The 18,571-nt window shown below is 41.9% G+C and overlaps 1 protein-coding gene across 1 annotated transcript; it reads right to left on the reverse strand.

The window, feature by feature from the left end:
- Window positions 1–2,229: 2,229 nt before the first annotated feature.
- On the reverse strand, window positions 2,230–18,330 carry LOC124550737. The gene is made up of 6 exons (XM_047125457.1): window positions 18,324–18,330; window positions 17,821–17,872; window positions 16,573–16,660; window positions 15,117–15,200; window positions 2,484–2,537; window positions 2,230–2,314 (listed from the first exon to the last, which is right to left on the reverse strand). The coding sequence occupies exons 2-6, from the start codon at window positions 17,867–17,869 to the stop codon at window positions 2,230–2,232; spliced, it is 360 nt and encodes a 119-aa protein (XP_046981413.1). The 5' UTR covers window positions 17,870–17,872; window positions 18,324–18,330.
- Between the last annotated feature and the right edge of the window lie 241 nt (window positions 18,331–18,571).

Genomic DNA, 18,571 nt, shown 5'->3' on the forward strand with positions numbered 1-18,571 from the left:
GGAACTGATGGAATACCAGATGCAATTATTAAAAAATGCTGTCTTGCCTTAGCTGAACCCTTGACACACTTGTGCAACAGCTCACTGGCATCAGGAACCTTCCCTTCATGCTTAAAAAACAGCAAAACTGAAACCACTCTTCAAAAAAGGAAATCCGGAATGTGTTTCAAACTACATACCAATAGCCCTACAGCCTGCATTTTCAAAAACGTACAATTTTTTTGTTTTGTTTTAAGAGATTGTCTGATTTCTTAATAAAAATAAAATTCTCTCTCCTTCACAGTAAGGCTTCAGGAAAGGCTATTCAACTGAAAGTGCAGTATTTGAATTTCTTAATGAAATCTATACTAAACTGGATGCAAGTAAGTTTGTGACAGGCATGTGTCTTGATTTATCTAAAGCTTTTGATGTCATTGGCCATAATGCCCCACTGCAGAAGCTTGACCAATTAGGAATTAGAGGTATATCCAATGAGTGGCTCAAGACATACCTATGTGGTCGCAAACAGGTGGTTGAAGCGCAATATTCTGACCGTAACAAAATCAACTACTACTGTTCAGGACATGAAAATGTGAAATACGGCACCCCTCAAGGATCAGTATTAGGACCAATTCTGTTTCTCCTCTATGTCAATGATCGTATGTACAACAAGTATTGCCAAATCACCCTCCAATTTGCAGACAATACAAGCTTCCTTATTAGTGGTAAAACAGAAGAGAAACTAAAATACTCAGCTATTCAAACAATGAACAGTGTAGAACAGTGCCTCAGCTAGAAGAAGCTAATTATAAACAAAGAAAAGATAGTAGCACTGAACTTCTATAATGTAAAAGGAAGACACCACCCAAACATAGAAATAGAACTTAAGGACAGAGTTCTTGAAAGTGTTGACAGCACAAAATTTCTGGGACTCTAGCTCCAGAACAACACAAAATGGGAGGTACATATTGAATATTTGAAAAGAAAACCAAGCAAAACCTGTTACATGATACGGATCTTAAAAATTTGTTGCAGCAAAGCCAGCCTGTTAAATGTATACCACTCCTATGTGCATTCTGTAATTAAATATGGCATAATCTTCTGGGGCAATGCAACAACAAATATTAAACCTTTCAGGATGCAAAAAAGAATATTAAGAATTATTGAAGAGGTAAACAATACGAAATCATGCAGACCCATATTCATAAAACTGTCAGTTCTTCCTCTTCCTTGCATTTTTATCTATGAAACATCAGTTTTCATCAAACAATATATTGATAGACCCCAGATATCTTATTAAAAATGAAGATATATATGCACACAATACAAGGTAAAAATCTGACCTTCATATGAAACAGGTGAGAACATCATTGTGCCAAAAAGGCACACTGCATACTGGCAGAAACATTTTTAATAATCTACCTAACCATATTAAATAGCAAGTAAACTCTGTAGTTTTAAGGCTGAAGTAAAGGCATGTTTAATTCCTCATTGCTTTTACGGTCTGACAGAATACATAAACGCCAAACAACAAAAATAAAGATGAATTATGAATATTCTACATTGTATGTTGCCTGTAATGTTTGTTGTATGTATGAATCTCTGCTAAATTACTTCAATATCCAGTCCTTAGGTTTGCAATACAAACGGTATTTTATCTTGTAAATAACTAACCATGTCCAATATCCTTCTATACATTCTATACATGTAGGATTTGAAGGACTAAATAAATAAACTGCTCATCCGTTTTAGTCATAAACTATTTTTTGAAGACAGCGCAATTTACTGAATTCTAATGTCTCCCATCCATTGCCTCATTCATGTTAATGATGATTATAGGCTTTTCATAGGACACAAGAAACACTGTAAATGATAAATTAATGTAACATCACCATGCAGTTTAGGTAAGAAATTATTAATGATGTGCAAAGAGGTAACGTGCACTAAATTTATGAGTCCCACTGGTATCTCAGACAGATCAGTCTCGAACACTGTCTCACTGTGGTGGAGCAGAATTGGAGGTATGACTAGCCTGTCACAACTGTCTCCTTTTGTATCTCATGTCCCACTTCTGAAATATGGGTTGCTTGTTAAAATGGTCTTTCACATTTACACCTCATCCTGAATCCCAATGTCTGAATTATCAGTGCCTAACTTGAAATGTCACTTTCTAGTTCAGTTATTTTACTGAAATAATAGGGGTACTGTTAGATGAGCAACTATCAATGATGCATTGAACACAATTATACTCTACCCGTGGAATACTGGTGCCCATGGATTCAAGGTGGATGTGGGATAAAGGTCCACAGGATGTGGACCTGTCTCGCTGAGTGCACTGTAAAGACATAAAAGTTGCTGATATTAATTTGAGACAGTTTATCAACAGAAAATTCTATTTGGCAGTTGACACACTACAATTACATTTGAAGACTAGCACAGCATCAAGTATAAGTATTCGGCGGACAAGAAGAGATTTAATTATATCAAACATGAGTATACCGTACCTCGCGAAAATTGGCACCTCTCTATTCAGGAAGTATTTTTGTGTCTCTCTCGCACTGCAATTGAAATATTTGTGTTACATTAGGAAATATCATTACAGCCAAAATGGTGAGATGAACGTATTTTAACATACAATCAATCAACTACTTACATCCGTAATAGGGAAACCAAAGATAGCAAAGTCAACATAAATATAATAGCAATTCACACTATTGTCTCACATGCCATAGGATTTCAATAGTTGGACAGATACAGGTAGTTATAAAAATAGATACATGGTCGATGCATGGATATAAACAAATACAACTTCAGATTGTATGCAGACATTTTCTGCACCATTCATTATGCTGCTAAGATAGCTGTAATCATTTCTGAGCACGCAGCTGTGTCATTAGTTCTTGGACTTCAATAAGCAATACCTGAACGGAGAAGCACGAATTCAATTATTACCTCTGATATGGGACCTTGAGGAACAGCTGCAATGAAATGCGTTTTTGCCATACACATATTTTGTGGTATGCGTAACATGTAAAATCCTTCACTCAAGCTAACCAGCATCTAACAATTCCTTTTATCCAAAATCAACTGATATTTTGTCTACACAACAATTCCACAATTTGGAAAAATATCTATGCTGAGGGCCACAAAAAATTGGACACAGACAAACCATTACATACGTTGGTTGGTTGTTTGAGGTTTAAGGGACCAAACAGCAAGGTCATCAGTCCCTTGTTTCAAATATACTCCATTCTGCTAACGGGATATCTCAGAAAAGTCAGAACAATAAAACGGAAAAAGGGAAAACGTAAAAGGGCAGTCACGTTGTCATTGGTAAAAAACAAATGAGGGAAGTCGGCAAGAGAACGAACCCAACACTATGCTGAAGCAGCATAGGCACGACCACCTGTGACTTAAAAGGTACAATTGCTATAATGCAGAAAGTACGTATGGGAATAGAAAGACTAACCAAGCCTTAAAAAAAAAGGGGGGTAAAAACAGAGTAAAAGGGGAAGAAAAGAGGATTCCGGTCAGGGAGGTGAATCGGGAATCTCTGAACACTGCCTACAGTGGGAGACACCCAAACACTCACCGCCCTGCCCCAACACCAGAGAGAGATTAAAAACCTTAAAACTGGGAATAATAACCACTCTCCCGGAGGAAACCGAGAACCAGAGAGACCATCCGGGAGTCGTCAGCCAACATCAAAGGTAAAGTGTGGGGGAGTCTGTACTTAGCACGCAGAGCCAAAAGAAGGGGGCATTCAACCAAAATGTGGGCCACTGACTGGAAGGCTCCACAACCACATAGCGGGGGTGGCTCATCACGCAAAAGAAAACCATGGGTCAGCCTGGTATGGCCAATGCGGAGACGACACAGTGTGGTCGAGTCCTTTCGGGAGAGGCGTAAGGAAGAACGCCATGGGCCTGGTGTCACCTTCATTGCATGAAGTTTATTAGATAGTGGAGTAGCCTCCCAAGAATCGGCCCATGACTGTGTGAAGTGGGATTTGATGTGAAGCCATAAATCCGCTGCAGGAGGGGTTACAGAAAACGGGGGGTAAGTAACTGCTCCCCCAGCCAAACGATCAGCGAGCTCATTACTTGGGATACCCACATGGCCAGGGACCCATAGGAAGTCAATGGAACAAGCAGCACGGTGAATATCAGCGAGATGGTCATGGATGGCAGAGACCAAGGGATGGCGCGAAAAACACCGGTCAATAGCAAGAAGGCCACTCATCGAGTCCGTACATAACAAAATGCGGTTGTGTTGGGATTGTTTAATAAAGGTAAGGGCCCGGGAAATTACCATCAATTCCGCAATAAACACCCCACATGTAGGTGGCAGCAGATGATTTTCCGTTCCAACAGAGGACGTGAAGGCATACCCAACATGATCAGCAGATTTAGAGCCATCAGTGTAAAAAACAACAGCATCCCGAAACTCCCATAAAATTTGGCGGAAAAAGGAACGGAACACCACCGGGGGGATGGAATCTTTCGGACCGCGGCGGAGATCCATCCGAATTCGAGGCCGAGGAACTAACCAAGGAGGGGTGGAGGGGAGGGAGCGAGGAAGACAGGACAAAGAAGGAAGCTGAAAATCACGATAAAGAGACGCAAGGTGCAGCCCAACTGGTAAACCCGCCCGAGGGCGGGAGTCGGGTGGGTGACGTCTATGGTCTGGGAACAGGATAGAATAGGAAGGATGAGTGGGAGAAGAACGGATAGTGAGGGCATAAGACACCAGAAGCTGGGACCACTGAACAGAAAGGGGGGGGGGGATCCCAGCTTCAACCAGGAGACTATCAACAGGGCTAGTAGGGAAGGCACCGGTGGCCAAACGGATACCACGATTGTGGACTGGATCCAGCACGTGCAGTGTGGAAGGAGCAGCTGAACCATAAACTTGACAACCATAGTCCAAGTGAGACAGAACTAGAGCACGATAAAGACGGAGGAGGAGGGAACAGTCCGCACCCCAAGAGGAGTGGGCAAGGAAGCGAAGGACATTGAGTTTACAGAAACATCCTACCTTCAGGAGTCTGATATGGAGCAGCCAAGTGAGCTTGTTGTCGAAAAGAAGACCCAGGAAACAAAACTGTGGGACCACAGGCAATCTTCGTGCAGCGAGAGAGCTCTGGATCAGGGTGGACCGTAGTACGGCGACAGAAGTGGACCACCCGCGATTTTAAAGGAGAGAATTGAAACCCGTGTGAGAGGGTCCATGCAGAGGCACGCCGTATAGCCACCTGGAGCTGCCATTCTGCAGATGCCATTGAGGAGGAACTAACCCAAATGCAGAAACCATCCACATACAGGGCAGGGGCGACCAAGGGACCAACAGAGGCCACAAGTCCATCGATAGCAATGAGGAAAAGAAGGACACTCAAGACAGAACCCTGTGGGATGCCCGTCTCCTGGGTCCGTGGAGAACTAAAAGCAGTACCAACTCGAACTCTGAATGACCGATGGATCAGGAACTGGCGGATAAAAATCGGGAGTGGGCTCCGAAGACCCCACTGATGAAGGGTTAGTAACATGTGATGGCGCCAGGCCGTGTCATAGGCCTTGCGAAGGTCAAAAAACACTGCAACCAAATGGCGGTGCTGGGAAAACGCCTGCCGAACTGCGGATTCCAAGCGAAGTAAATGATCGATTGGAGATCGTCCCTCTCGAAAGCCACACTGGTAAGGGGACAATAGGTCCCAAGATTCGAGGACCCAAGTGAGCCGATGGGCTACCATCCGTTCAAGTAACTTACAAACAACATTGGTCAAACTAATTGGCCGATAGCTGTCAACAGATAGGGGGTTCTTACCAGGCTTAAGGACAGGAACCACAATGCTATCCCTCCACTGAGAAGGGAAGTTACCCTGGAGCCAGATACGGTTAAACACCCGAAGAAGATGTTGCCGTTGTGGAGCACTGAGATGTTGAAGCAGTTGGTTATGAATGGAATCTGGGCCAGGGGCCGTATCATGAGAAGAAGATAGAGCAGAAAGAAATTCCCATTCAGCAAAAGGTTCGTTGTAAGATTCTGACTCACAAGTGGTGAAACATAAGGTGAGAGCTTCAGCCTGCTGTTTGTGATGAAGGAAAGCAGCTGGATAGGAGGCTGATGCTGATGCCACTGCAAAATGGGTCGCAAGATGTTCTGCGAGAACTAATGGGTCCGTACAAATGCCATCTGGGAGGTGAAGGCCTGGGAGGGTGGACTGCCGATGGCAACCTTGGAGAGAGCGAAGTGTAGCCCATACCCGTGACAGAGGGACAGTGGAACCAAGGGAAGAAACGAATCGTTCCCAACATATCCGCTTGCTCTGTTTGATTAAATAACGGGCTTTAGCGCGAAGGCGCTTAAAGGTAGTAAGGCTGGCTACGGATGGGTAGCTCTTAAAGTGTTGCAAAGCTCGACGGCGATCACGGATGGCAATGGCAATGGCCGTACTCCACCACGGGACTTGCTGGCGACGAAATGGTCCAGATGAGCGCGGGACAGCAAGGTTAGCAGCGCGAACAATCGCGTCAGACACGTCACGTAGGACATCATCAATACAACCCAACAAAGAGGGAGAAAACTCGACCTGTGCAGTGTATAGAGGCCAATCGGCACGGTGGAAAGACCAACGAGGTAACCTGTCCATCGGGGAGTGGGAAGGGAGCGTGATAATCAACGGGAAATGGTCACTATCACAAAGGTCGTCGTGTGGCGACCAGTGTAATGAAGGGAGGAGAGAGGGAGAAGAAAGAGAAAGATCAATGGCAGAAAAGGTACCATGACCGGCACTGAAATGAGTAGGGGAGCCATCATTAAGAAGGCACAGGTCGTGGTCTGCAATAAATTGGTCTATAAGAAGACTTCGTCTAGATGGAAAGGCACTGCCCCACAAAGGATGATGAGCATTAAAATCCCCAAGGAGGAGGAAGGGAGGAGGAAGTTGCTGAAGAAGGGCGGTTAAGGCAGCAGGTGTAAGAGTCCTGTCAGCAGGGAGATAAAGATTGCAAACTGTGACTGCAGAGTCTAAGTGGACCCTAACAGCAACCACTTCCAATGTAGTTTGGAGAGGAATCCACGTGCTAGCAATGTCTGTACGGACCAATGTACGAACACCACCAGAAGCCCGCAAGGGTCCGACCCGATTTCGACAGAAAACACGGAACCCACGGAGGGTCAGTAAAATGAGATTCCTGGAGAACCACACAAGCTGCAGAGTAGGACGAAAGAAGGGACTTCAATTCCAGAAGGTGACGATAGTAGCCATTACAATTCTATAGGAGAACCACAGAACGATGGTTTAAATGAGGGCGGAACACACTAAATCCAGTCATACCGCCGGGTCCCCACCCGTCACCGACAAGGAGGGGGCGACATCCATGAACGACAGGTCAGAATCTGGTTGTGAAGTCGGGGAAGGGACCTCCGGTGACACCAGAGGCTCTTTGTCCCGGGACTTATGTTTCTTCTTCTTCTTTTCAGGCTGAGATCGAGGAGGGCTGTGTGGCATAAAGGAGCCAGCTGCAGCAAGATCAGGAACAGAAAGAGACCGGGCGACCTGGGGGCCGACAGACCGCGGCTCTCGCGGTCGCCGCGCGGCAGCAGACCTTTGACCTGGAAGGTGCCGGGAAGGGGCATCCCGGGAGAGGTGCCCTTGACCGGCAGACGCCGAAGGAGTGGGACACTTCTCCAGCTGGGGAGGGGGAGCAGCACCCAGAGGAGGTGGTGTGGGAGCTGCAGGGGAGGGGGGGAGGAGAGGGGTCCAGGATGGGGGTAAGGAAGGGGTGAAGATTTAACCAAGGCATAACTAGATGTCATGGACACAGGGTGCAGTCGTGCATATTTCTTACGGGCCTCTGTGTAGCTTAAACGATCGAGGGACTTATACTCCTGTATCTTTTTTTCTTTCTTATATACTGGGCAATCTGGTGAACGTGGAGAATGACTACCATGAGAATTTACACATACAGGAGGGGGAACACAGGGACTCCCCTCATGGAGTGGACGTCCACAGTCACCACAGAGAGGGTCCTGGGTACAGCGAGAAGACATGTGGCCAAAACGCAAGCACTTAAAACACTGCATAGGAGGTGGGATGTACGGCTTCACATCACAGCGATAGACCATAATCTTAACTTTCTCAGGAAGGGTATCCGCATCAAAGGCCAGGATAAAGGCACCAGTATCAACACGATTATCTTTACGACCCTTCTGAACACGCCGAACAAAGTGAACACCCCGCCGTCCGAGATTGTCCTGAAGTTCCTCATCAGTTTGAAGGATGAGGTCCCTGTGAAAAATCACACCTTGTACCATATTTAGAGACTGGTGAGGGGTAATGGACACAGGAATTGTGCCAAGATGGGTACAGGCACGAAGGGCCGCAGATTGGGCAGCTGAAGCAGTTTTTATCAGCAACGAACCCGACCGCATCTTGCTCAGGGAATCCACTTCGCCAAACTTGTCTTCAATGTGTTCCACAAAGAATAAAGGTTTGACACTGGTGAAAGTATCTCCATCAGTCCTGGTGCAAACTAGATAACAGGGGAAAGGTTTTGCCCCTAGACGATGGGCCTGACCCTCTTCCCAGGGGGTAGCCATGGAAGGGAAGGCCGAAGGGGGCAAGAGAAGCAGCACTTGAGGAATCAGTACCACGGAGAGAGACGGTCGCAGAAGAACGGCCAGAGTTTTGGACCCGTATAGGTTTCATCTGCATAGCGTCCGCCCTGATACCGCCCACTCCGATCAGGGGCTCTCCTCACGGGCGCAAGCCAGCCACAGCAAGGGCCGTCTGGCACGGCGGCCATTGCCGGGAGTTCCGATGCTCCAGGATGACGAGCAACCACTCCAAGGCATGCATGAGGAGGTCACAGCTCAGGTATCAGAAGTGTGATCCCTGTGTGTTCAGGGGGCTCAACCAAAAGGGTACATAGCGACCCCACCACACGGGCTGGCTACCGTGCTGGCTATGCACCCTAGCATCAGACAATGACGTGAAAGAAAAGGTGGAATGTACTAGGAGGGCGCACATCGGAGACACTAGGTAAGGTGCTCTTCCCCAAATGGCTCACACTACGGAAGAGAAATTTTGGAATGGAGGTCAAACCCCAGAGGGGGACCAAGGAATGCCAAAAGGAGGAGATGATTACCCAACAAAGCCAGAGTGTAAAACCAACAGAACCAGGAGGATAGCGGGGGCCAACATAAGCAAGGACACCAATAGAGGGAGAGGAGAGGGCGAGGGGAAAGGAGCATGGAGGGGAAAGGAGGGGAAGGGAAAGGAAATGCAGCCCGGGAGAGAAAGAAGGCTGCAATGGCTCGGGGCCCCGTGCTCGCCACGCACGTATCCACAAAAGAGTTGTGGACCCCCTGGGGGGCATTACATACGTGGGATGATTCCTTGTTAACACTCTCAATTGTGCAAACCACAAAGTTAGATTATGGTGAAGCATATGCCATTAATGTATGCCTTTGTGTATGGAGTCTTATACCAACTGAACCGATCATCATGTTAGCAAATGTCAGAAGAGGAATGAAACTAAATCAAGAGTGGGCAGACAACATCACTCTAGGCTCAGTACGTGACACATTGACTAATATGAAATAACACAAATCCACAGTGACCATTCTTTCAGACATGTTCAAAAGAACACACACCACACAGTCATAACTGATTTGCCTCAATGGGCAATAGATCTACCACATTCAGTGTCCGATCTCCTTTGGGAATCGGAAAGTAGTGAGCATGGAGGAAATGAACAGGGACTGTAGACAGGTGGCACAAGGTCGGAAGAGGCATGCCAAGATAGTTGCAATAAACATTGTGACTGGGTGGCGCTGTGGTTCCCAACTTCGAATCCCAGGCCAGCACTCACATTCACTCATTGTCTTTGATGCTGTGCGGAGTCTTGATGCAGCACATGTCAATATTCCTTTCCCTCCCTTTCACCCCTCTCTCCTTGAATTTACATAATAAACATAAAAGACACTGAATGACTCCATAAAATGAAGTTTGCCAATATAAGCACGAGGATTAAGAGAACAAACAGCCACAAAAACAGGCTATTTGTTCAGGGAAAACAGTTTACCTTAATACTGCAATTCAAATCAAATGAAGACCAGTTGAGGGCTGTTTTGTGCTCATAAAAACCACTATTGTACTATTTTGATCCCATTTTCTACAAAAGCAGCTTATGCATACGACATTGGAAAAGTCTACCGGTAAGTAGGTTACAGAAGTGAAAGCAGTTTATGCGTACATTAATACTGCAAATAACACTTAATTCATGTGTGCCCACTGTACATTTAATAAAATTAGATATTTTCGATTGGTGTGAAAGCAGCGATGCTGCAAATTTGATGTGAGTGATGTATAATTTTCTTCTTTGCCTGGTAAAGTGGTGGTGATCCATTTTTTAAATATACTGTGCTTCCCTTCTAATTTTATTTTCTGTAATGTAGGTACATGGTTAAAAGAGGAATACCAGAAATCTTTTTCATAGTTTTACTCAAGAGTAGGCTTTCATCCAAACACGATTCTAACTGCCTTTGTTTTGCAGTTTCAATGTGCTCATAGCTGCTTTCAAGTTTCACAACAGTGACCCCATATTAAAGGTGAGAATGAAAGTAGGAACTGTATGCATTCTTAACTGTTTTCTCACTACACCAGGATTTTAGTAAGCCGACTTGGCAACAGCAATGTTTCTTTACATTGCATACATTTACTCTACACTGTATTATGGCAACCTTCCGAGACGGTGCACCTAAGGTTGAAAAAAAATTTGGAAGTATGCTGCAAAATAGAATAAGTGTGGAAAAAATCATGAACGGATGTATTTCATGCAGCATTAGATTTTCTCTCTTATGGTTTTGGGAGGCACACTACAAACAATTCATTTTATCGCTACTAATCTGTTAAATTATAAAGTAAATTAGCTTTGATTATGTGAATGTTTAGCATTCTTTAGATTCTCACATCAATATTAATCTTAGTACAAAACCAGGGTCTTCAACAAACGTGACAGCAACACAATGTTGTATGTACAATGGTCCGTCTGCCAGATATTTACGTATTTTTTGGGAAGGGAGGAAAGGCTTTCAGGAGATGAATGAACAATGTTTAACCCTTCTGTGGCCATTGCCCTCAATTACAATGTACGCTGCTTCCAACAAAGAATGCCGTCATTGTGGTAAGGTGAGGTTTCCTTTGACAATGAGTGCTTGTGTTATATTTCTCTTACAGTTATACAGTTCAAGACTGTTAAAAAGAGTAGACCTTCTCAGAACCTGCTGCTTATTTCTATTTTTATTAGTGTGGCAGCACCTATGGTAAGACACTGTCACTTTCTGGTTGCTGCATAAATAATACTGTAGTAGTGTGTGTAGGTCAATACTTCATTGTATTTTGTGTTCCAGTGCATCAAAGCCTGCTGTCCTCATCTGCCAACACTTCCTTGGTAAATGTTCTGTATTTTGTTCTTCCCAGACTTCTGAACAACAGTAAGCATCACTGGAGAGGAAACTCAAGATATGCTGGGAAATGTAAAAATAAAACACATTCTTCGGTTGTACGTAATGAAATTCGTGTATTTGTTGTGTTGTCGATCTTTACTGGCTATCAAATTATGCAGTGAAAGAAATTATTGGTCTGATGATGACCTTGGTGTTCAAACAGTGAAATATTCTTTGAGTCATAATAGGTACCTTGAACTGAAACCTGAATTACATTTCAATATGGGATACATCTTATAAAGCAGTTTATCAGACTCAAGTCCACACACACTTTGGATGTAAACCATGTGCCTTAAATCTTCTACTATATACTGGGAAGGACCAGAATGATGACAATGAGGATCTATCACTAAGTTCCAAAGTACTTTTGGATATGTTGTCCATTGTCACTAATTATTAGTCATGACCACATCCACCAGTAGGGACTAGGCTTCTGTGCATGTGCCACCTTAAGAGAAAGCAGAACAAAGATGTCATCCTTATCACCAGATAAGGTAATGAAAAAGAAAGGTGGGGAGGGGAGGTTCTCAGCTTGAATTTGATAGAGAAGGAAATCTTTGTCACAAAATGGAATGGTAAGAAGTATGTTGTACTAAGAACTGATTTTGACCCTGTACCCCCCACGGTCAAAGTCTAACGTAGGAATTCATCCCAGAAACCAAAGCTCAGTAATCCAAAACAACAAGCACTGAACACACAAGAATATCATGGAGGTGCCAATCTTCATGGATAACTAAAGAGAAATATACAATTGCAGTACATGGTTAATAGCGATACTGGTTCCTTTTTGTTTTTACAACAACTGTAGATATGATGGTTACAAATGCACAACTGGCTTCCAAGAGGTGCAATGAAGGAACTTCTCCCGCTGAAAGGGTTCAGAAAACAAATTGCCAGAACATATCAAATGTCAACTAATGGAACACTTATGAATCCCTTGTCATGCCCCAGCACGATACGACCACAAACTGTGTGTCAGAGAAATGAGAAAAGCGAAGATTATGCCAGTCTGAGAATTGTAAAGGAAAGGCTAGAACATATTGTGGTGAGTGGAATGTTACGCTCCCTACCAAATGCTTTCCAAACATAGCATTTGGCCTTAATTAAATTTTTGTTTTGGAAAGATGATAGGTTAAATCTTTTATAAACGCGAGTTATTGTAAAATAAACAATAATAGTGAAATGTTATCAGTTTATTATCAATTTTCTTATACTACCCATTTTCCTACAAAGCAGTGCAAGGTGAAAACTGCCAAGCACTTAGCATCGTAAAATGAGAATGGCCCAAATTTTCTTTTCTTTTATGCCCTAAGTAAATTAAATTTCCTCATATTTCCATAAAATGGGCCACCAGAATACTGTTTTCCAGAAATTAAGAATACATGTAAATTAATAAGAAACTGAATGCTATTGGGTTAATAGAATTGTTGTTTAATTGTCCTTTAGGAAGTTTCTTCTATTTTTGTTGATGATAACTGGTTTTATCCATAACAACACTATTCTGTTATGAACCACATGAATTTCCTATACATCACTATTCTCTTCTTGATAACTGGATTTCCAGGATGCAAGTATTAGCCTAAAGTGATATTCAGATTATCCCACTGAAGTTTTCTTTGCCAGACAGTGCTTTCATCCTGCCATTGCCTTCTGAATCCTGTCAAATGTGTTTTCTGGCATCATCTTTTTGATTGAGCCAAAGTGAAGGTCTTCCTTGACATTTTGTCTTTTCTGAAAACTAGCCCTGGCTACTACAACGTCAGAAACTCCGAATCAAAACCAGCCTTTCTAGCCTTGCACTTTCTGTACCAGTGTTACTGTACTGAAACTTGTGCCACCTTTTGCCTCAGAAAACAAGCAATAGTCAAAATTCCAACCAGCACAATGAACGATGTACTGCTGGAAATCGTCCAAATAAGTGACAGTTCTTCATTAGTATCTTTCCGAAGACAGAAACAACTTATTGACCACAGTATCCCATTGCCTGTACTTCTGCTAAGCTTCTCAGTAAAATTTGTAGTGGAACACCACATGCTTTGGCTGATTCAGTCTGTTGTTCCAGTGCTATTTCACCCCTTCTGTCATTATCTTTAAGCCTGTGAAAAATTTCAAATCCCTCATATATGACTACCTCTCAAATGAAATAGCAATACTAACCAATGCACATCACTGCTCTCTTTGCAGACACTTCCACGCAATGATGACACAAGCAAACGCTGGTTACTGTGTAGCACTAAAATTGCAGAACCATACCAGGAACAGCACAAATTAAGCGCAGTCTTGCCACATGAATACTCTGAAGGACAGGTGTGGGTCTGAATGTCACTACTTCATCCAATGTTACCCAAACAACACTTTTAGCAGAAATAATACTATGCCAACGGTGTGAGCTTAGAATCACAGCCAGATCAGGCTATCCCAAAGTCTTCCCTCTGCTTTTTAGATCCTAAGGGAAGATGAGGGGGTGAGAGAACTGACCTAGACCACACCACCCAGGGGCCACCCTAGCTGATACCTAGTACATCAACAAATGCCAATGAAAAGTGAATAAAAACCATTTTAAATTCATTTAAACAAGGGTGTACCATACATCATAAATATCAGGTCATCTGGATGCTCAATTGTATGCTCAGTTTTGAAAACTAACAAATTGAGAAACATCAGAAAGGATCATAACACCTAAACAACAAATGTATACCCACATTAACTGAGCATGTAAAATTAACCTAACTAGCTTTGTACAGCCAACTTCTATAGTTTTCAGTGCCCTTCACACATGGCCAATGCACCAATTACAAATCCTCTTCTGGAAGACAATCCCATCTACTGGAATATGCAAAATCAAACCTACCACAAGATTATAAAAATGTAAACCCTTATGCACACTGGTACGACACAAAGCTACAATTTTCTAAATATACCCCAACAGACTAATCACAAAGATAGTTCTGTTACATTCGTTGTACCAATCTTCACTTTTGCATACCACTGAAGAAAGTAAATTATCAGGAGCTAGAGCTAAAATCTGTGTCTTTGACAAGAGAAGCTAGTGTTGACTCTTTCCTGCCTTTTTATCAAAACACCCTAACCAGCACTTTATGACATTTCTCTTAATGTAATATTGTTGTTACATAGCTAAAGTAGACCACTAGAAGATGCCAACTTCCCAGAATCCAGAGCAAGTACAATACAGTGAAGAATGCCTTCCTCACAGTACAGAACTTCAGTGAAGTACCAGAATACCAGGAGGTCGTAACTGGCAATTTAACAGTGGGACAATGAAGCACTTGTTTTGGAACTGAAGAGTTCTGACTGTATACTCCACAGCTAAGAGCTCAGTTTTATGAGTGACTGAACAATACACAAACACTAAAGAATTACCTCCATTAGTAGAAACAGGTTTTCGTATCTAAGTATACATAGCACTCACTGTAGCCATAGCAATAAACTTACCCATAATAACAAAGCTTTTCTTATTTGTGAATTTCAGTGTTTCATTAATAGTTATCTCATAACGAAAAGAAATTGATATTGCCACGTAATATAATTAGCACTGCCAATCAGGCAAACATGAAACAAAGCATCAGAAATAAGCTTAATAAACCATTCTATTACACAAACCATACCTGACTTCCACCAAGCCCTCAGCAGTACATCCTGGACGTACGACTTCCAGCCTGCTCTGCAGAATAGATTGTCTGGTCCGCACACTGCAAAAACAATGTTAACTGTCAAAGCAGGTTTTTTCAGTGCAGCAATGGTAAGAGAAAGTTTGTAATAAAAACCAACAACTCAGTTTGAGGATATCCCAGTTTAAGAAGTGGTACCATGGACCTGCAGTTTTTAACATTGAGTGAGCAATTAAAAAAAAAATTTGTACATGCGTTAAAATGAAGTGTCACAAATATACATGAAAGTTCTGCTGGCAAGTCAGAAATAGCTCATTACATATTAAAGCTTTATTCAAATTTCTACAGCACTACATTAGCTATGGGAAGGTAGCTCTAATGAAGTGTGAAGATACAAGGAAAATTTTCTAAAGTTTGGGTGGACCCTGCAGATTCGAGGCATGGCACTGCAGGCGTAATCAGCATCTAGTCCCTGCAACTGCAATTACTGTCATCCATTTAACTGCCTTGTTGAAAGTGCAGCTTGTGCCATTTTATCACTGCCATTTATGCCGATACCACCCTGTCATGCATATAAAATTATAGTCGAACATACATAGTGTCACTGTTTATGAAATATTCAACAGCTCCACCATGTTTTATTCATACATGAACATTAAACAAGACAGGAGACAATCTGAACACTTCACATACAGAAAGTGTGTTAGTAGTTTAATGGAGTCGTGGAAATGTGGACGCAAAAAAACTACAGACCAACTGCAGTTCAGGCGTATAGATGAACAGGTTAAATTTCACTAGACCATGTTGGGATGAAAGAGAAAAATATTGTCTTCTGTCAAGGAACAATCCTTCCCCCAAAATTTATTTTCAAGCTTAAGGTAAATGCTTAAACCTGACATGCTCGGCATAATTGAGTTCTGGGATATAGGAAAATTAATTATTTTTGTGCATCACATGGATTGTAGAAAACTTTCAAAGCTCCTACTTCATTCACAACGTAAGCAACTCATGGTAAAATACTGGGATCAACTGAGAAGCAGGGATGCAGTTTCCATCCTGGGCAGAATCTATGAACGCACTACCCACAATATCAATGCCATGGTTTTGCATTTTATCCACAAAGTCAATGCAGATTGTGAATTAGTGCACCAGGTCTACAATGTACATTGATCTCTATATGAAATATGGAACACTGACAATAAGCGAAGCTCAGTATCAACAAAAACACTAATATTCTGCTTTAACAATAGTCACACTCAGATTCACTACACTGAGGTTCAACAGCACAACCAATACTGCATTAATATACTACAGAAAGACAACACACAAAACATGGAAAACAGTAACTAACAGATGGAGAATGGAAGCAGACAAATATAAATTCACCATTTTATAGCACAAACACACTCCCAAAGCAAAAATGGAACACTGTACCTTCATTCTCCGTACATACCACAAGTGGCTCCATTTGAGCTGACAGACACAGATTTGGGTTGGCTTGGTGGCAGAAGAATTTAGATTTTGACACAGAGTGTAAAAATCTGAAATGAAAAAATTCTATTGCCTCCTAAACTAACTTAAGAGGCAACAGTTCCTATGTATGTTGCACTAAAATAATATTACACTATTAACATCCAGTATCTAAATGTTCTCCAGACACAAATTGTCTTAACACAGCGATCCCCCATTTTGGTAGCTGCAGCATCTTGATGTCAGCCTGTTTCATCGAATATGTTACAGCACAATATTCTGGTGCAACATGGTAACATCTCACATGCCAGATTGTAGGAAAGACATAAGAAATAAACATCCTTGCTAAAGGCTGATTTAAGGAAGTACTGCCCAATTCCACTTTATCCCATTGTTTCTACACATTACTCATCATACTCATTATCACATTAATATTACAGTTATTTATGCACCAGTACTGACAGTAAGTTGTGACTCATTCCACATACAAGCCAATCGCTTACACAAATGACACTACAAATAAATAACATTACAGGTAATAATATTATTCATTCCATTGTTTGGATCTGGAATATCAACTCAAGCAACCCCCCCGACATAGTCAAGACCTCAGACTATGTGACATTATTGTCCCCACTAAAAGAGGAAAAGGAACAAAATAGGTTAACTGATAATTCATCCAACCTAATCCAGAACTCTGGTTTCAGTACACTGTGTCACACCAACATCCTCAAAAACAAAAAAAGGTAAAGAATGTTTTCACTGATGGTAGGAGAACAGCATAATGATGACAAATGTAGCAAACATGTCAAATAAATGTATGTGCTTTTATCAAACTTCATGAACAACAGACACTCTCCCCTCCCCCTCTTTTTCACAAGATTTAAATGATTTCGTAAAGACAAACAATAGACATCTGGCCATCTATAACAAACTACAGATACTTGCAGGAGCCCACAAAAGGAACTTCGAAGACTATACCATTGAACCACGTCATTTACTAGATAAGCAAAGACAGTTAAGTGGACTGTTCTGCTTCTGCATGTAGACGTCACATGCCACGTTATATCACACATCAAATCAGAGGTCCAGTACTGTTGGTTGGACTCAAGAACAGGTAACTGTTTATTTGCTACACATTTAAAGTGAAACCTAAGGTACGCATAAATGAGTGTTTAAACAATCATTAACTAAGAACTTGTATAGAATATATAGGTTAAGCATACTGTACCGCACAAAGATCTCCAGCCATTCTGGTAAATTACAGCAGGGACAGTCATTGCCTGGCGAGAAAGAAAGAACATTAATTTTCGGCGAGACTTTGAACAACATATTTTAAGTAATAATTCTTACTTCGTTTTGCAAAATTCCAAGATATTTAAAACTGTATCAGTTATGACATGTCTGTAAATATATGGAAATTAATTTACAGCTATAGCCATATATTTTTACATTAAATTTAGTAACAGTACATAGAGCAGTTTTTTCTGATGCCATTATTTGTTCCAAAATGCTTTCAAAGGAATAGTTGCGTTCATTTTACTGCGCATCACATCTATTCGTGAAAGTTGTCAGTACGGTTACAGCAGAAAACTGAAGCAAGCTATAGTACATGGAAGAAAATGCATCTTCTTTGGAAAATCATCTAACGATATACTGTATGAATAATTTGGTAACGAAATTCTATCTGGTATGAAGAAAGGATAGAGTGGCATAGCCAAGTAAATACGTAACATGTGTAGCATATCTACAGCAGAAGTAGACGTTCTAAACTTAAGCATGAAATTTAGATAGAACACTGTAACCTTACACCTGTTTCCGGTGACTCGATTTAGGATGAAAACCATATTACAGATCCAAAATAGCTAATATGTGGGAAGATAATATACGTAACATAGCTCACGCTGTTCAATATTAAACTGCATACAAAACGGAAACCTTGATTTTCTCGATCTTTATTTCACTGGGTAACACTTCTATTC

The sequence above is a fragment of the Schistocerca americana genome, chromosome 9, assembly GCF_021461395.2.
Source record: "Schistocerca americana isolate TAMUIC-IGC-003095 chromosome 9, iqSchAmer2.1, whole genome shotgun sequence".
NCBI classification, from domain to species: domain Eukaryota; kingdom Metazoa; phylum Arthropoda; class Insecta; order Orthoptera; family Acrididae; genus Schistocerca; species Schistocerca americana.

Coding starts and splice junctions, on each gene's coding strand:
- LOC124550737 (XM_047125457.1), bottom strand. CDS start 17,869: ATGACTGTCCCTGCTGTAATTTACCAGAATGGCTGGAGATCTTTGTGC. Junction 16,661..17,820: donor TGGCTGGAGATCTTTGTGCG/GTACAGTATGCT, acceptor TTTTCATTTCAG/ATTTTTACACTCTGTGTCAA. Junction 2,315..2,483: donor GAGGTGCCAATTTTCGCGAG/GTACGGTATACT, acceptor ATGTCTTTACAG/TGCACTCAGCGAGACAGGTC.